We start from the raw sequence: 13,105 nt of genomic DNA on the forward strand, positions 1-13,105 counted from the left end.
ATGAAACAGGAGCCGCAGCAGGTGGATGATGTGTCTGATTGCTGAGGGAGGGGTCTGCGGCCACGCTGATGCGGAACGCACCTCTGCTTCCACCGCGTACGTCAGGTGAGAGGTGAGCGTCAGAGCTCAGGCAGGGGGAGGCAGGCGGGGCTTTGGAAGGAGGCAGGTAGCTCATGTTCAGATTTTTACAAAGTGCTGTGTGAAATGCGAGATCGGTAGGTATAGCTTTAAATTTCTCTTTCACTTTTTTTTTTTTTTTTTACAGTTGTAACATGTGCAGGTAGTGATTGTGGGGTATGTACAGCATGGACGCCCCCCCCCCCCCCCAGGTTCCACGATCTCTGTGCTTTGTCGGATCGTCAATACGCTCTAATACTTCATGATCTAATACCATCATATCACACACCCCGGTCTGTCTGACTGACTGACTGAAAACCTAAAACACTGACATGCATCAGTTTGGTTCTTCATTGTACTATCAGCTGTAGGTGGCATTTATCATATACCCTCTTTACTTTGCACTCTGTGGTGTTCACTTTTCACCTCTGTCTCTTTAGCCAGTGGATGTGAAGTAGTTGCTCTGGGCACGGGGAACTTCAACACTAAAGAGAATGCATCATCGAGTGGACGAATCTTACATGATTCACATGCGGTGGTGACTGCAAGGAGGTCACTTATGAGGTTAGTGGTGAACATTATGTTTACCTTTTGTAAATTATATGTATTTTATTATGCAATCATTACATTCACACTTGCCTGTAAACAAGTCAACTGTAGCTTCTGCTGGCTTTAATCATAACTGATTTTTTGTATATATATATATATATATATATATATATATATATAAAATCTCCAACATGTATCTGCAGATATTGTGAGAAACACATGCAGTATTTACATTTACATATTACTGACCATTCTCGTGCTGTGCTTTCAGGTTTCTGTACCGACACCTGCTCATGTTCTTCAGCAAAGCATCCAATTTGGCTGAGAAATCGGTCTTCCAGCAGAACAGCAGTAGTGGCCTTGTCTGCCTGAAAAGTGGTATCACCCTCCACCTCTTTGTGAACCAGCTCCCAAAGGGTGCTGCCCAGTCCAAGATGTGAGTGTGCTGCCGTTGTTTTTAATTCCCTCACAAAACTTGTGTTGGCATTGCTTTGAATGTTGGCATATGTAGGTGGGTTTGTTGCCAGTAAGGGCACTAAAATTACACTTTAAGGGGAAACGCTGCATAAAAAAATACATGTAGTTTTTTCATTACTCTGCTCTTTATTCTCAGGTGTTTGAGCCCTCTCTCCATTTCTGCGTGGCGTACCAACAGCGACCTCAGCTTACACGTAACACTGGAGGGCCAGGTGTGATCCTGTTCCTTTTTTTCCCCCTGCTGCTTAAATATCTGAAATAACTGCATTTTCAAGAAACAAATCAATGATGTAGATGGATTAACTGTTTCCTTTTCAACAGCTGTAACAACAAATAATTTCTTTTCCTTTGAAGATTTACTCAGTTTTCTCGTCAGCCTTTGAGCGCTCTGTTTCCAAGGTTGTTAGTGTGTCTGTCACAGACAAAATCACCCAATGGCAGGTTCTGGGCTACCAGGGCGCTCTGCTCAGTCACTTCATTGAGCCTATCTACGTCCAGAGCATCCTTATAGGTAAGTGAGAAACTTGCACTGTTGGTAAGGATGATCAAGGATTTCCTGCATAAACCGGGTTGGATATTGGTACATGTAATTACCGCTCACCAGTGCATCTGATTCATGTCTTTATGTCACTCTGCAAGTAGTCCATTCATTTGAAGGTTATTTAATGTGTTCTAATAATTTTAGAGTGTGGTAGGGATGCAGCGGTACTCAGGAAAATACCAAACCATTCGGTCCGCCCTGCATAGGACAGTCCACCCTTGCAAGTTTTCAGTTTTGCAATTGAATTTGCTTTGGTGTTGTGTGTGCCTGTCCAGGCAGGCGAAAGTCCATCCCTGCAAATTAATGGGCACATTTTTCAATGAGGCAAAAAGGCAGGGGCTCAAGCACCCTTTGGGCCCTGTGTGTGCACATGCATGTGTTATACTTCTGTATACAAGTAGTCAAGGAATAAGAAAGTGTTAAATTATTCAGTATAGAAAGTGGTATGTTGTTCAGTCCAGTGATATTTATTCCCACTGTGAAATTCAGGTTTTGCTAACAAGCAAAATAGAAGTAGAATTTTGGGGCGAAAAAAAAAAAACAGTTCTCTTTACACACAAAACATGCACCGAAACCAAATCAAAACCATGGCCCAAAAATCATGGTATGGTACCTGTACCGTTGCACCCCTAGTAGGTGTGCTGTACATTTTCCTGCTTTTTTGTCTTTTGCCAATCACACCTATGGAGAAAAACCCAAACTAATGACATTTCATTAATTTCAGATTGAGGCAGAGGGGTGAAAGTAGTCGCAAATTTTTAACTCATTTTATTTTAATAGTTTCGTTTTAACTGGTCTTCACCAACTCCAGACATTAGTCAACAAAATTAAGTCTTTTTTTTTTTTTTGGGAGGGGGGGGGCAATAGCTGTTACATAACTACCCCAAAACTACCCACATAACCAGCGTCAGCCCATTATACATCAGTTTAGACACCTCCTGCTCTGTTATCATACAGTGGTTTTTATCCACTCTTTACTTGAATATTTACTTAATGAGTAGGATAGGGCTTGTACATTCATCAGAATCATACAGCTGTGTCCTAAGACTCTACATCACCATCAATTTAAAGATGATCACGCCGTACAATAATTGTACAAGACATTTGGATTCTTCTGTGAAGGAACATGACTATGTGAAATAGTTCAGGCTTGTTTCTTGTTGGAAAAATTGCCTAAATCTCCTTATGGGTGCTCTGGTCTACAGTATGCATAGCAAAATGATGACTTTGTAGATATTTCATACATTTAATGGATTTTTTATTGGCCACTTTACAAACAAACAACAGAAAAGCAGATGAAACCTCTTCATATTATTTTAGCCACCTCCCTAAAACTTGTTTAAATTCTGGCAGATTTACTATGTGGCAGTTCTCAAATACTATTGCAACCATGAAAGAGTAATTTAATCATGCCACATCAAGACTATATGTTAACCAGCAACCTTGTCTAAGCCATTTTCAAGCAAATGTGTTGTGTTCAAAGCCTTAAAATAAACATCCCTAAATGATCGGGATCCTCCTGATATTTGGAAAAAAAAAAGTCAAATATTTCCCAGCAAAGTAATTTTGCACTACAAATGCCCTTTACTAGTTGCAAATTAATAAATGACACGCAACCCCAAAAATTCCCCAACATTACATTTTGGTTATTAGCTGAGCTATCAGGTTTGACAGTATCCTACTCAACTTTCCAAGTTTGTTTTAAAAGATGGTGTCAGATATGACTCTCATTACTTCTTAATCAGATTCACTGTATGACTATGTATTTTTCCAAATGATGAAGAGTTACATTTGTAAAGTAGAGCACAAGTCTTAATATATGTTTAAACTTTGATTGCATTTACTGTTTAATGATGCTTATTGATGTAGTGAACGACAACCGTTATATATTATTTTACAGCTCTGCCATGATGGTTTTCTTCAGTGTCAAATAAAACAACCAGAAACAGATCAACAAAGTGCAAATTTAGAAATGACAACAGAAACACGCTTCACTCTTTTGTTTCATATCTAACTTTCAGATCATACTCTGTACAGTCCACGCCACTCTTTAAATAACTTTTGGTTTCCTGATGTACATGATAAACAAACAATGTTTTCTTTCCAAAATCAGATACAAACATAAAATGAAGAACTTATCTATTGAGCAGTTTAATGTCCATCCATGAGCCTGTAAATTACTTGGTTTTCCCTCTGTCACTGGAGAAAAGCTCAGTAATGTTTGGATTTTCTACATGAAAATGTAAGTCATCTTTAATCGACATTTGCTCCAGGATGAAATGACTCTGCAATAGTCACAGTATTTAACGGCATTAGCTCTAGTTAACAGTGATGGAACAAAACTCCCAACAGCATTTTCCACCCCTTTTCCAATGCTCTGATGCGCATCAGCAACATTTACAGTCACAAACAACATGCAACAGCAAGTTTGACCCTTTGTGAAAGATACAACACCAACAAGACAGTGAGTAGAACAGTTTCTTAAGGGCAGTCTACTTTAGGGGAAACAGAAAGGCATACTTGTCTACTGGGGGTGTGAAAGGAGCTTATAGATTATTTTTATTTGTGTTACCCAATTTTAAAAGAAAAACAAACTGTATATCTGTTTTACATTTTGTTGTAAAAACAGTATAGTATAAGATGTATGGCAGTGCCATGTGGTGGATAGGATATAGTGTAGGTCAACATTATTTGAGGACAGATGTTTACAAATTGTCTATAAAGGTTCCTAAATAATTAACATCTGGTTTGTACTGAAATCTGTAAGGTGATTGCAACTACAGTGATATCCGGGGAATGGAGATGTCTGTGAGCCAGCGGGTTGAAGGGATCACCGCTCAGCTGCCCATGTACTACTGTATGGAGAGGCCCCAGATCAGCCTGGTGCCCTCTGTGGCGACCAGTGGCACTGACAAGAGCCAGCTGACATATGCCATGAACTGGAGTGAAGGAGACAGCTCCCTGGAGGTCGTAGACGGCCTTGAGGGCAAAACCATAGAGGAGTAAGGGTCTTTATATGCAAATCATCCTGGTCCTATTTGTTCTCTGAGGTTATCAACACACTAATATGTTTTTAATGTGTAACTTGTGCAATACACACAGGTATTTAAGGATCCCTAAAACTGTGGCTTTGAAAATACCACTGTCACTCACTTCATATTTTTCTTTTTAATCATTGGATTATAATGTGTTGAGTCTGTGACAGCCATGTTCCCTTAACATGGGTTTAATTCCTTTCTTGTGCTTTGCTCACTTTATCTATGAATAAGTTATTTTCCACAGCTATATATTCACATCAGTGTTCTTGTTGTAGATCTCCGTTTAAGAGCGGTTCTGCTCTGGCAAGCCGCTTGTGCAAAGCAGCAATGCTGCACCGCTTCATGCTGGTGGCCAAAGAGGCTCAGAGGCAGGATCTGTTGTCCACAAGGTCCTACAGAGAAGCTAAGGTAATCTCAGTAGTTCTCTATATATGTTTGTGTTACAGTCACGTTGGGCAGGTATTTGGTTTTCAGTTGGTTCAGTTCAGTTTTGGGATTTGGATGTTCATGTTTTCTTCAGATTTTTACTGGTGCATTTATTTTGAACGGTTGGCAGTGGTTATTTTAGATACTGTTATCTTGACACGTAGGCTGTGGTGTTGAAACTGAAAAATTCTGGCTGAATTATAAGAGGGGGGAGTTTCTTTACTCACACTCAATGAAGGTGTAAATGATGCAACATAAATACAGAACTGGACTTTCCTGAAGAAATATCAGCTTTTGTTCAAATGCCTTCACCCAAGAAGCACTTCCAGCTCTTCAGCCTTTAGCTCCCTGTTACCATTATATGACTGTGTCATTAGCAACCTGCTGCGACCACCACTAATCCCCACAAAGCTTTGAATATTATTAACAATGCTCTAGAGTACAAAAAATATCATTTTGAAATGGCTCCAGAATAGGGCTGCACAAAAAATCGTTAAAAGATCGCGATCTCGATTCACACATGTACGCGATCTCATTTCTACCCACGGACGATTCTGAAGCATTTTATTTCACGGCTGCATTACAAACAAATGCCCACAAGCACAGAACCGCCACCATCTCCTCCCTCAACCAATGGTAAAGCGTCTTTACAACATGTGAGCCTGCTGCTGTCGGCTGTAGTTAAGTGAGGAAAAAGTGAATTACAGCTGAGGAATGTCTGCGGTAAAGACAGTGAAATGGATGAAAACCCCAGTGGTAGTTGTGAGTCACCCACCTGAACTCATGCCCAATGAAGTTTCACATTCGGCGGTGTTAATCTTATGTTGGTCTTCTTGACTGTCGTCCAAATCCAAGTGTCATTTCACTTTCACTTCTCTGACTTCTGCGCTGCTGTTCTTGTTCTTCTGCTCCTTTTCTTTTCTTTGCCGGTGAGGATAACTCGGCCTTTAACAAAGAGTCAAAAGTCTCGCCCTCTACAAAAATTTTATATAAAAAATATTCCATTGTGCTAGCTGGGAAGTTCCTTTGCGCTGCAAACTTTCACAGATCAGCTGATGTTGCTTAGCAACCGGGACCATAAGTGCAACATTTCTGCTGGTAAGGTTTATCCATGCCGCCACACCAAACATTTCATACAAAAAAATCATCGCCGTCGCATTAGACTTATTATGCATATGTATAATATATAATAGTCCAGGGCAAACATCCTGCCCCCTCAAATGAAAGTTTGTGAAGCTTCAGGAGGTAGAGAAAAGATAAATGAGCATGAAGTTTCACTTTCATTTCTGCAGGGGTGGGGGGGGCATGGACTGTACCATAGTATTGTAAGTAGAACAGAAACTGACGCACGCGCGGTTACTGACTGAAACGCACACAGGTGCCCCCCCCCCCCCCCCCCCCAAACTGCGCGCGTGCAGTCGAGCCCCACCACCACCGACCGAAACGCATGCGCCCACCCCCCCAATAAACACCACCACACCAACAGATCAGTACCACAGGAATCACTGCATAAGTGACTGGGCTACTTGCGGAGTGATATGGAAAACGCGAATTGGAGGTAGAAGAAGCCATTTTCTTTGACAGCGGTGCAATAAGCATTTTGTGAAAAAAAAATTGTGCCAGAGAATCGTGATCTTAATTCTAAGCAAAAAAATCGTGATTCACATTTTTACCAGAATCGTGCAGCCCTACTCCAGAACCACTGACGATACTTTTTTGATCATCATAATCAGTTGCAGTATTTAGAAATTGGTGAATACATTTGTTGTCAAGTGTATGCAGTTTGTGATTTGGATCTAAGGTGTTTTCATTTGTTCCTATAGAAAATGGCAAAGCCATACCAAGAGGCCAAGAACATCCTGAGGGCTTACCTGCTGCAGCAGGGCTTTGGCTCCTGGCCTGTCAAACTTTCAGTTAGTGATAACTTTCGCATGTGAAAAACTCAAGGTTACAACATGGAAGCAGCTGTGTTCATCATTTCAAAACTAAGTTACTTATATTCCTATTAAGTACATGTTATCAGGAAATTAAGAAATACAATTTGTTTTGTAGTTTCTAAAAGGATAAGGTCAATCCACTGTTTGTGTTTGTGACTCGTGGAATTTTTAGGACCTCCAGCAACACAGAGTACATACAGAGGTAATACCAAGCTAAATTTGTATGAAAACCCACAGCAGGCCTTTACCTCGGTAATGGGTAATAGTTCTGGTAATAATTTCTTCATTTGATATACTATACCTTTTGCATGGGGCGAGGAAAATAAATAAATGCTTCAATTGGATTTTTACTAGTTATTGTATTGTGTGTACTTGAAATAACCATTTCTCATCACTTGGGCATTTTAAGTTAAGGCCAGACAACATGATGTCAGCCCAGTTCAAGTTCATTCTGTCTCATGATGGACATGTCAAAGTAACCTCATGATGACCTGAAGGAAAGTTAAATATTTTCATTTCCCATGATGAGTTCAGACATTCCTCTGACTTTAACCAATAGGAGAACAGAGCACTCGGCAGTGTACAGCTGTAAACAGACAAGAGATCAGTTTTATTTAATTTTATTTTTTTACCTCCTAGCTTCCCTACTCAGATAAACACTATCACACAGTACAACAGCCTCAGTGTTAGTTATGTTAACATGGAGGCTGTATCTGAACCAAACGGCACGTTAAAGTGGTTTACAAGCACAGTTTACCTGAAAACCACTACTCCATGGTAGTTGGTAGCACGTCATTATGTCATGCATGCCATGAAAGATGACAACATTCATTGGTGAAGGATGGCAGGGCATGAATTTGTCACCTAATCTTCGTATTCTCCTGAAGGCTTAGAAATAACACAAGTTTATTAAAATACATTAATTGTTTAGCATAATTTGTCAGTATTTATGACTCAAAAGGTGATTTTTGTGATGTGTAATGTTCCAATCAATAAAGGTCATGTCACGGAAATTTCTTCTTGAATTAGTTACTGGATTTATTTCAACTGATTCTGTAGACATCTCTCAAATCCTCTGTTGGATTTTAACAAGCTGCAACTTGAATGTCTTGAGATTTTGGTGATTAATACGTTACTTTGATACATTACAATATCACAATTTACCTATGACTTTTTTTGTCATTATTTGAATAATCTTTTACTCAATAATCATCTTAGTATAATACACAATGCTATGAAATGACTTGGTCCTGGTATATTTTTTTGGTCCTGGTATATTTTTTTTCTTTTTTTTCTAAAATTTCTTCCATTATGTCTCACATGGTAGATCACTGTCTATCTGCAAGATACAGGACTACAGTTGCTTTTTCTAAGTGATTAGGAAGATGATAACAATTTACTAGCCTTTAACCATTCCCAAGGGATGATGTTACAAATTTCTGGGTGTTTACCAGTATAAAATTGTCCTCTATACAGATATCTGCCATGAGTTGCATTACGTGAAGATCTAGCTTTAGCTCCCCCAGATTCAAACTTGTTGACCCTCCATGTTGACGCTAACTGTTGATTTGTCTCTTATTATACAGACGTATACAGGAAATGCTTTGGTTTCCTGTGTCTGTGTTGCAGTGGATCATTTACTTTTAAGGTGTTAGCAGTCTTGTGAATGGAGATGTTTACATCCTACTGGTTTGTCCAACAAAAATAAGGAATTACACGTGCATCCTGAGAAGTTGTGTCCAAGGATTGAAGCCTAATAGCTGTATGTACAGCTCCAGTTTTCATATTATGTTTCTCATTTTTACATCGTATGCAGTGTCAATCTGATTTTCAATTGTGATGCAATGCATAGATTATTTTTAATTATGTGCATGTATTGCAGTGTCTTTAAAATGGTTAAATGTTGGCTAGTTGGCATTGAAAATGTGTTAAGTTGCTCCAGATGTGAGATACTGCAGTAGACAGAGGCATCTGATGCTAGAGGTGAAATGGTGATACTTGGTTTAAATGGTTGCAGTGAGTCTTTGATGCACTTTGCACTAGAAGGCCACTTTGTGGAAGGCACTGAGAATAAATCACCCTGCTGCTAATTAGTACATTTTGTAAATATTTAATGTTGTAAATTGGTTGGTTTTCTGGTAGTTACACTAGATATTGTTAATAATTAATAGAAGAGTAATTAACATCTCTACTTTAAGTCACAGGAAGCAACTCTTCTAAAATGAAAGATATCAGTCCCTCCAGTAAGAATTCTTTTATAATAAGTTATGTGAGTAACCTGTATTTTTCTGCTTATTCAGAGTTGAGTATTTTAATATTGCTGATTCTGAGTGTTTTATCTATGTTTATAGTATTTTATAAAGTGTTGCTGTCTGTTGTGTTGACTGATGACTATTTGGTTTGTCATATTGTGTGTTTTTGACAAAATCATCCCATGACTGGATGAAATAAATATTTATCAGTTTTTATTAAGTTACTAAGGCATTGGGGAATGTAAAACCACATAGTCTTTTACACAAAATGAAAGAGAATTTAGAGTAACTTTATCACGTCTCACTATCAGAAACACATTCATACAACATAAAATGTGCAGCCCAGCCTTTTCTTTCACTTTGTCACTGAGATGCTACTAGTAGGTTTTGAGATAAACAGGATATGCAACTCTCTTGATGTGGTTACTTGTGAAAACATTTGGGACCTGAGCTTTTGCACCTCAGCTCAAGTGCTACAATACTGCGTTTTAAAATTTACCTGTACCAGCACCACAACCCCCCAGAGCTTTCTGATATTACTACCAAAGCTCATACTTGTGCTCATTCTGTTGATGTATCCCTAAATCTAAATTATCATGCCATATTGGAGACTACTCCCCTTCACACAGTATATTAGTCAAAATCATTAATTTTCAAGACATAGGGTTGCGTCAACAAACTTTCAATTACTTTCATTCAAAGATCCATGTCCGTTAAGTCATTTATTTGTCTCGAATACTAAATAAAACATGTATCTATTTGATTTCTCAATTGTCTAATTCTGTATGACAGGCTGCTGCTATAAATGTAAAAAAAAAGTTTTTATTCACTGCAAAGAAATGCAAAAACAATACACAGATATATAAATAAAGCTAGGCCTAAAAAACAGCTCAACACAATATAACTGTACTTAAAATGGCATAACAGACACAAGAGGACAATATAGCTGTATATAGCACATCTAGAGGCTTGGCCAAACCCAATAACACTCAAGGGGAAAACAAAATGGATGCTACCTACACTTAAATCCCCATTATGCCACAGCCTGAGCTGATGGCAGCGTTTAGGCTACCGGTCTTCATCCTTCAGCCACATCTCTTGCTAAAGCAGTGGTTGGTTTGACATCACTACTGAGAAATCGATAGCAAACAAACAAAGGATTTATCAGACAAATAACTGACAACTAAATATTACAAATAACTACCCTACAGTATTAATGTGTGCAAACTCTATAAACAATGTATAGTTAAAATAAAGATGAAGACCGGACGCGTGTGCAGATTCCAGTACCAAACTAATAAGGAAGGAGAGTGTGTATTGTGCTTGTATCATCCTGTGTGGCTGTGGCCGTCATATCTTGCTTATTAAATTACTGTGCCATGAAACAGGCACTTCATTTTGCAACCAAGGTCATTTTAGTAAACTAGAACTTCCATGGTGCAGAGTACCTGGTTGATTCAACAGTAGAAAATTGCCTGGTGGTTAGATGTGTATATATGCATTTGGTTGTCATTGTATTATGGATTTTTCTCAGTTCCTGGACCGTCATCAGGGAACTGAGTAAAGCACCTCCATAGGGGCCTCTTGATTCTCTATTTTGTGCCTTCTTGACTTCCTGACCCTCAGTCCTTGAACTTGTAACCTATAAAAACATCTCTATGTCCTATATTTTTAAGTCTTTTAAGTTCTCAACCCCTAAAACACAGCGTTGACTGTAGCGACTGTTACACAGAGATCCCGGAAAAAAGGCGAGATGGTGATCCCACCTTTTTTCCCACCATTGACAGATTTCCACAGCCAAGTTAAAGGAGTAACAGAGGTGAGACAGGCTGGACTTGTACACAGCGGACCTGCGTTCTGGAATCAAAGGGATGATGATTCAGCACAGCGTATAGTGTGACATAAAACTTCCACATCAGAAATACCCAGAGCATAGCGGTGTTGCTAACCTCTCCAGAGTCACCATTCACCATTCCACAAATGTTAGCATGGATAGAGTCCTCTGACCAAAGTGACAACAGCTCGCGGATCTCAGTGTCTTCCCAGGTCAACATCTTTCTGGTTGCGTTATGTTTGTTTACTGTATGCGGCCCACGCTCATTTATTAATCCTCCCGATGCGGGGGTTGCACATACAGTACTTCATCAAAACGTCACACCTTGGTTGCGGAACAAGAGGTGTTTCTTTTACGTAGTGTTCCGGAACCATGATTCCACCTTTATCACGGCTCTGTTACTACCTCCAGAGGTGTTACAAAGTTGCGATAAAGGTAGGACCAAATGATCCCTTCATTTGGTTTACTCAGATGTCATTCCGGAATAAAGGTGAAATATTCGAGTTAGAGAAGTGTGGTGTAAAAGGGGCTTGTGACTCATGACAAACAAAAGAGGCCAGACACACAGCTTGAATACACAAACCATGACAGAAGAGTTGTATTAGTAAAATAATCTAACATATGATCAGTCTTGTGTTACTCAGTTAAATGCACAACATCTGTTTTTATCATCTTGAAGCAAAAGTAGATTAAGAAAACACTTCATCTGAAATTATAAAACGTCAAACAACAGACTGATGATGCAGCTGTTCTGTATGTTGTAAATGGCCATAAGGCAAACAGACCTGTTTTGATAAATGCCTGTTGCCGTAGCGGACACAGTAGGTGTGAAGAGAGCGGATGTACAAATTTGGAAATGAGAAGAGAGGCATGTCGTGTATAATATGAAACTGTAAGTACAGAGCTATTAATAGAGGAAGTATTCAATCATTAAATCCGTTCATAGTGTAATAAATGCTCAGTGCTTTCTTTTTCAAACTGTGGGCCAACAAGGAAGGAGAACACCGCAGTAAATGGTTATGTGGACCTACATTTCTGCACACAAAGTTGAGAGTACAGAATCATTACTTGTTCCTCAAGTGACTTGCATTGACTTCAGTATGACTTGATTTTCCATGCTGAGTTCATGTGGACACCTCAAGTGGTTTATTTACCCTCAGCGTTGAGGAAATGCACCCTCCCACGGAGACAACTTACTCTCCCTCTCCCACATGAATTGCATCACAGTTAGTGTTGAAAGGGGAAAATTTGTTCCTCAGGCAGTATTTTGTATTAAATATACAGACAATTCAAGACATGTCTTTAACCTCAACGACCTAAACAGCCACTGGGAACCAAAAGCATCAACTAATTCAAAATGTTGAACAACTTTTGACCCACTAATATATGTAAAAATAAATCAGGTAAAATGCCATGTTAGAATCTCTGTAGTGAACATGTTCTGCATCATTGATTCATGAATAAAACCCAAGTAGTTTGACAGATGATGGACTTTATAGATATATTTTATATAGATTTATATAAAGATTTATATTCAGTTATTTATTTATATATATATATATATATATATATATATATATATATTATTATTTTTATTTTTTATTTTTTTTTTTTTTTTAATTTATTTATTTATTTAAGTCACTTTTACTTCCGTTTTCTCTGTTCAGCTGTACTAACCTTTGAATTTACTTTGAACATCTACGTGGTCAGGAAATTAAATACAGGAAAATATTTGTTATTCACTAAAAAAGGCAATGGATAAAATAATAATTAGTGATAAATCACCTAGGAAAATTTAAATGTAAAGAAAAACTCATTTGGAAGTCACTACAAAAATAGTTCTATGTCTTCAAAGGTTAAAACGTTTGTTAGCCATGACAGATTTATTCTTATAGAAAAATACACATATCTCACATAGTAGTATTTATTAAGTT

At 38.5% G+C, this 13,105-nt stretch overlaps 1 protein-coding gene across 1 annotated transcript in view; it reads left to right on the plus strand.

Moving 5' to 3' along the window:
* Positions 1–7,969, plus strand: part of adad1 (adenosine deaminase domain containing 1 (testis-specific)) — a 15,790-nt gene extending 7,821 nt beyond the window's left edge. The window contains exons 6-12 of the mRNA XM_030145026.1: positions 558–681; positions 938–1,102; positions 1,280–1,355; positions 1,498–1,654; positions 4,452–4,686; positions 4,998–5,130; positions 6,972–7,969. Coding sequence (XP_030000886.1) covers positions 558–681; positions 938–1,102; positions 1,280–1,355; positions 1,498–1,654; positions 4,452–4,686; positions 4,998–5,130; positions 6,972–7,085 — 1,004 coding nt within the window. The 3' untranslated portion in view covers positions 7,086–7,969. The remainder of the gene's footprint in view (positions 1–557; positions 682–937; positions 1,103–1,279; positions 1,356–1,497; positions 1,655–4,451; positions 4,687–4,997; positions 5,131–6,971) is intronic.
* Positions 7,970–13,105: the final 5,136 nt, after the last annotated feature.

Source organism: Sphaeramia orbicularis, chromosome 10, assembly GCF_902148855.1.
Source record: "Sphaeramia orbicularis chromosome 10, fSphaOr1.1, whole genome shotgun sequence".
Taxonomy (NCBI): Eukaryota; Metazoa; Chordata; class Actinopteri; order Kurtiformes; family Apogonidae; genus Sphaeramia; species Sphaeramia orbicularis.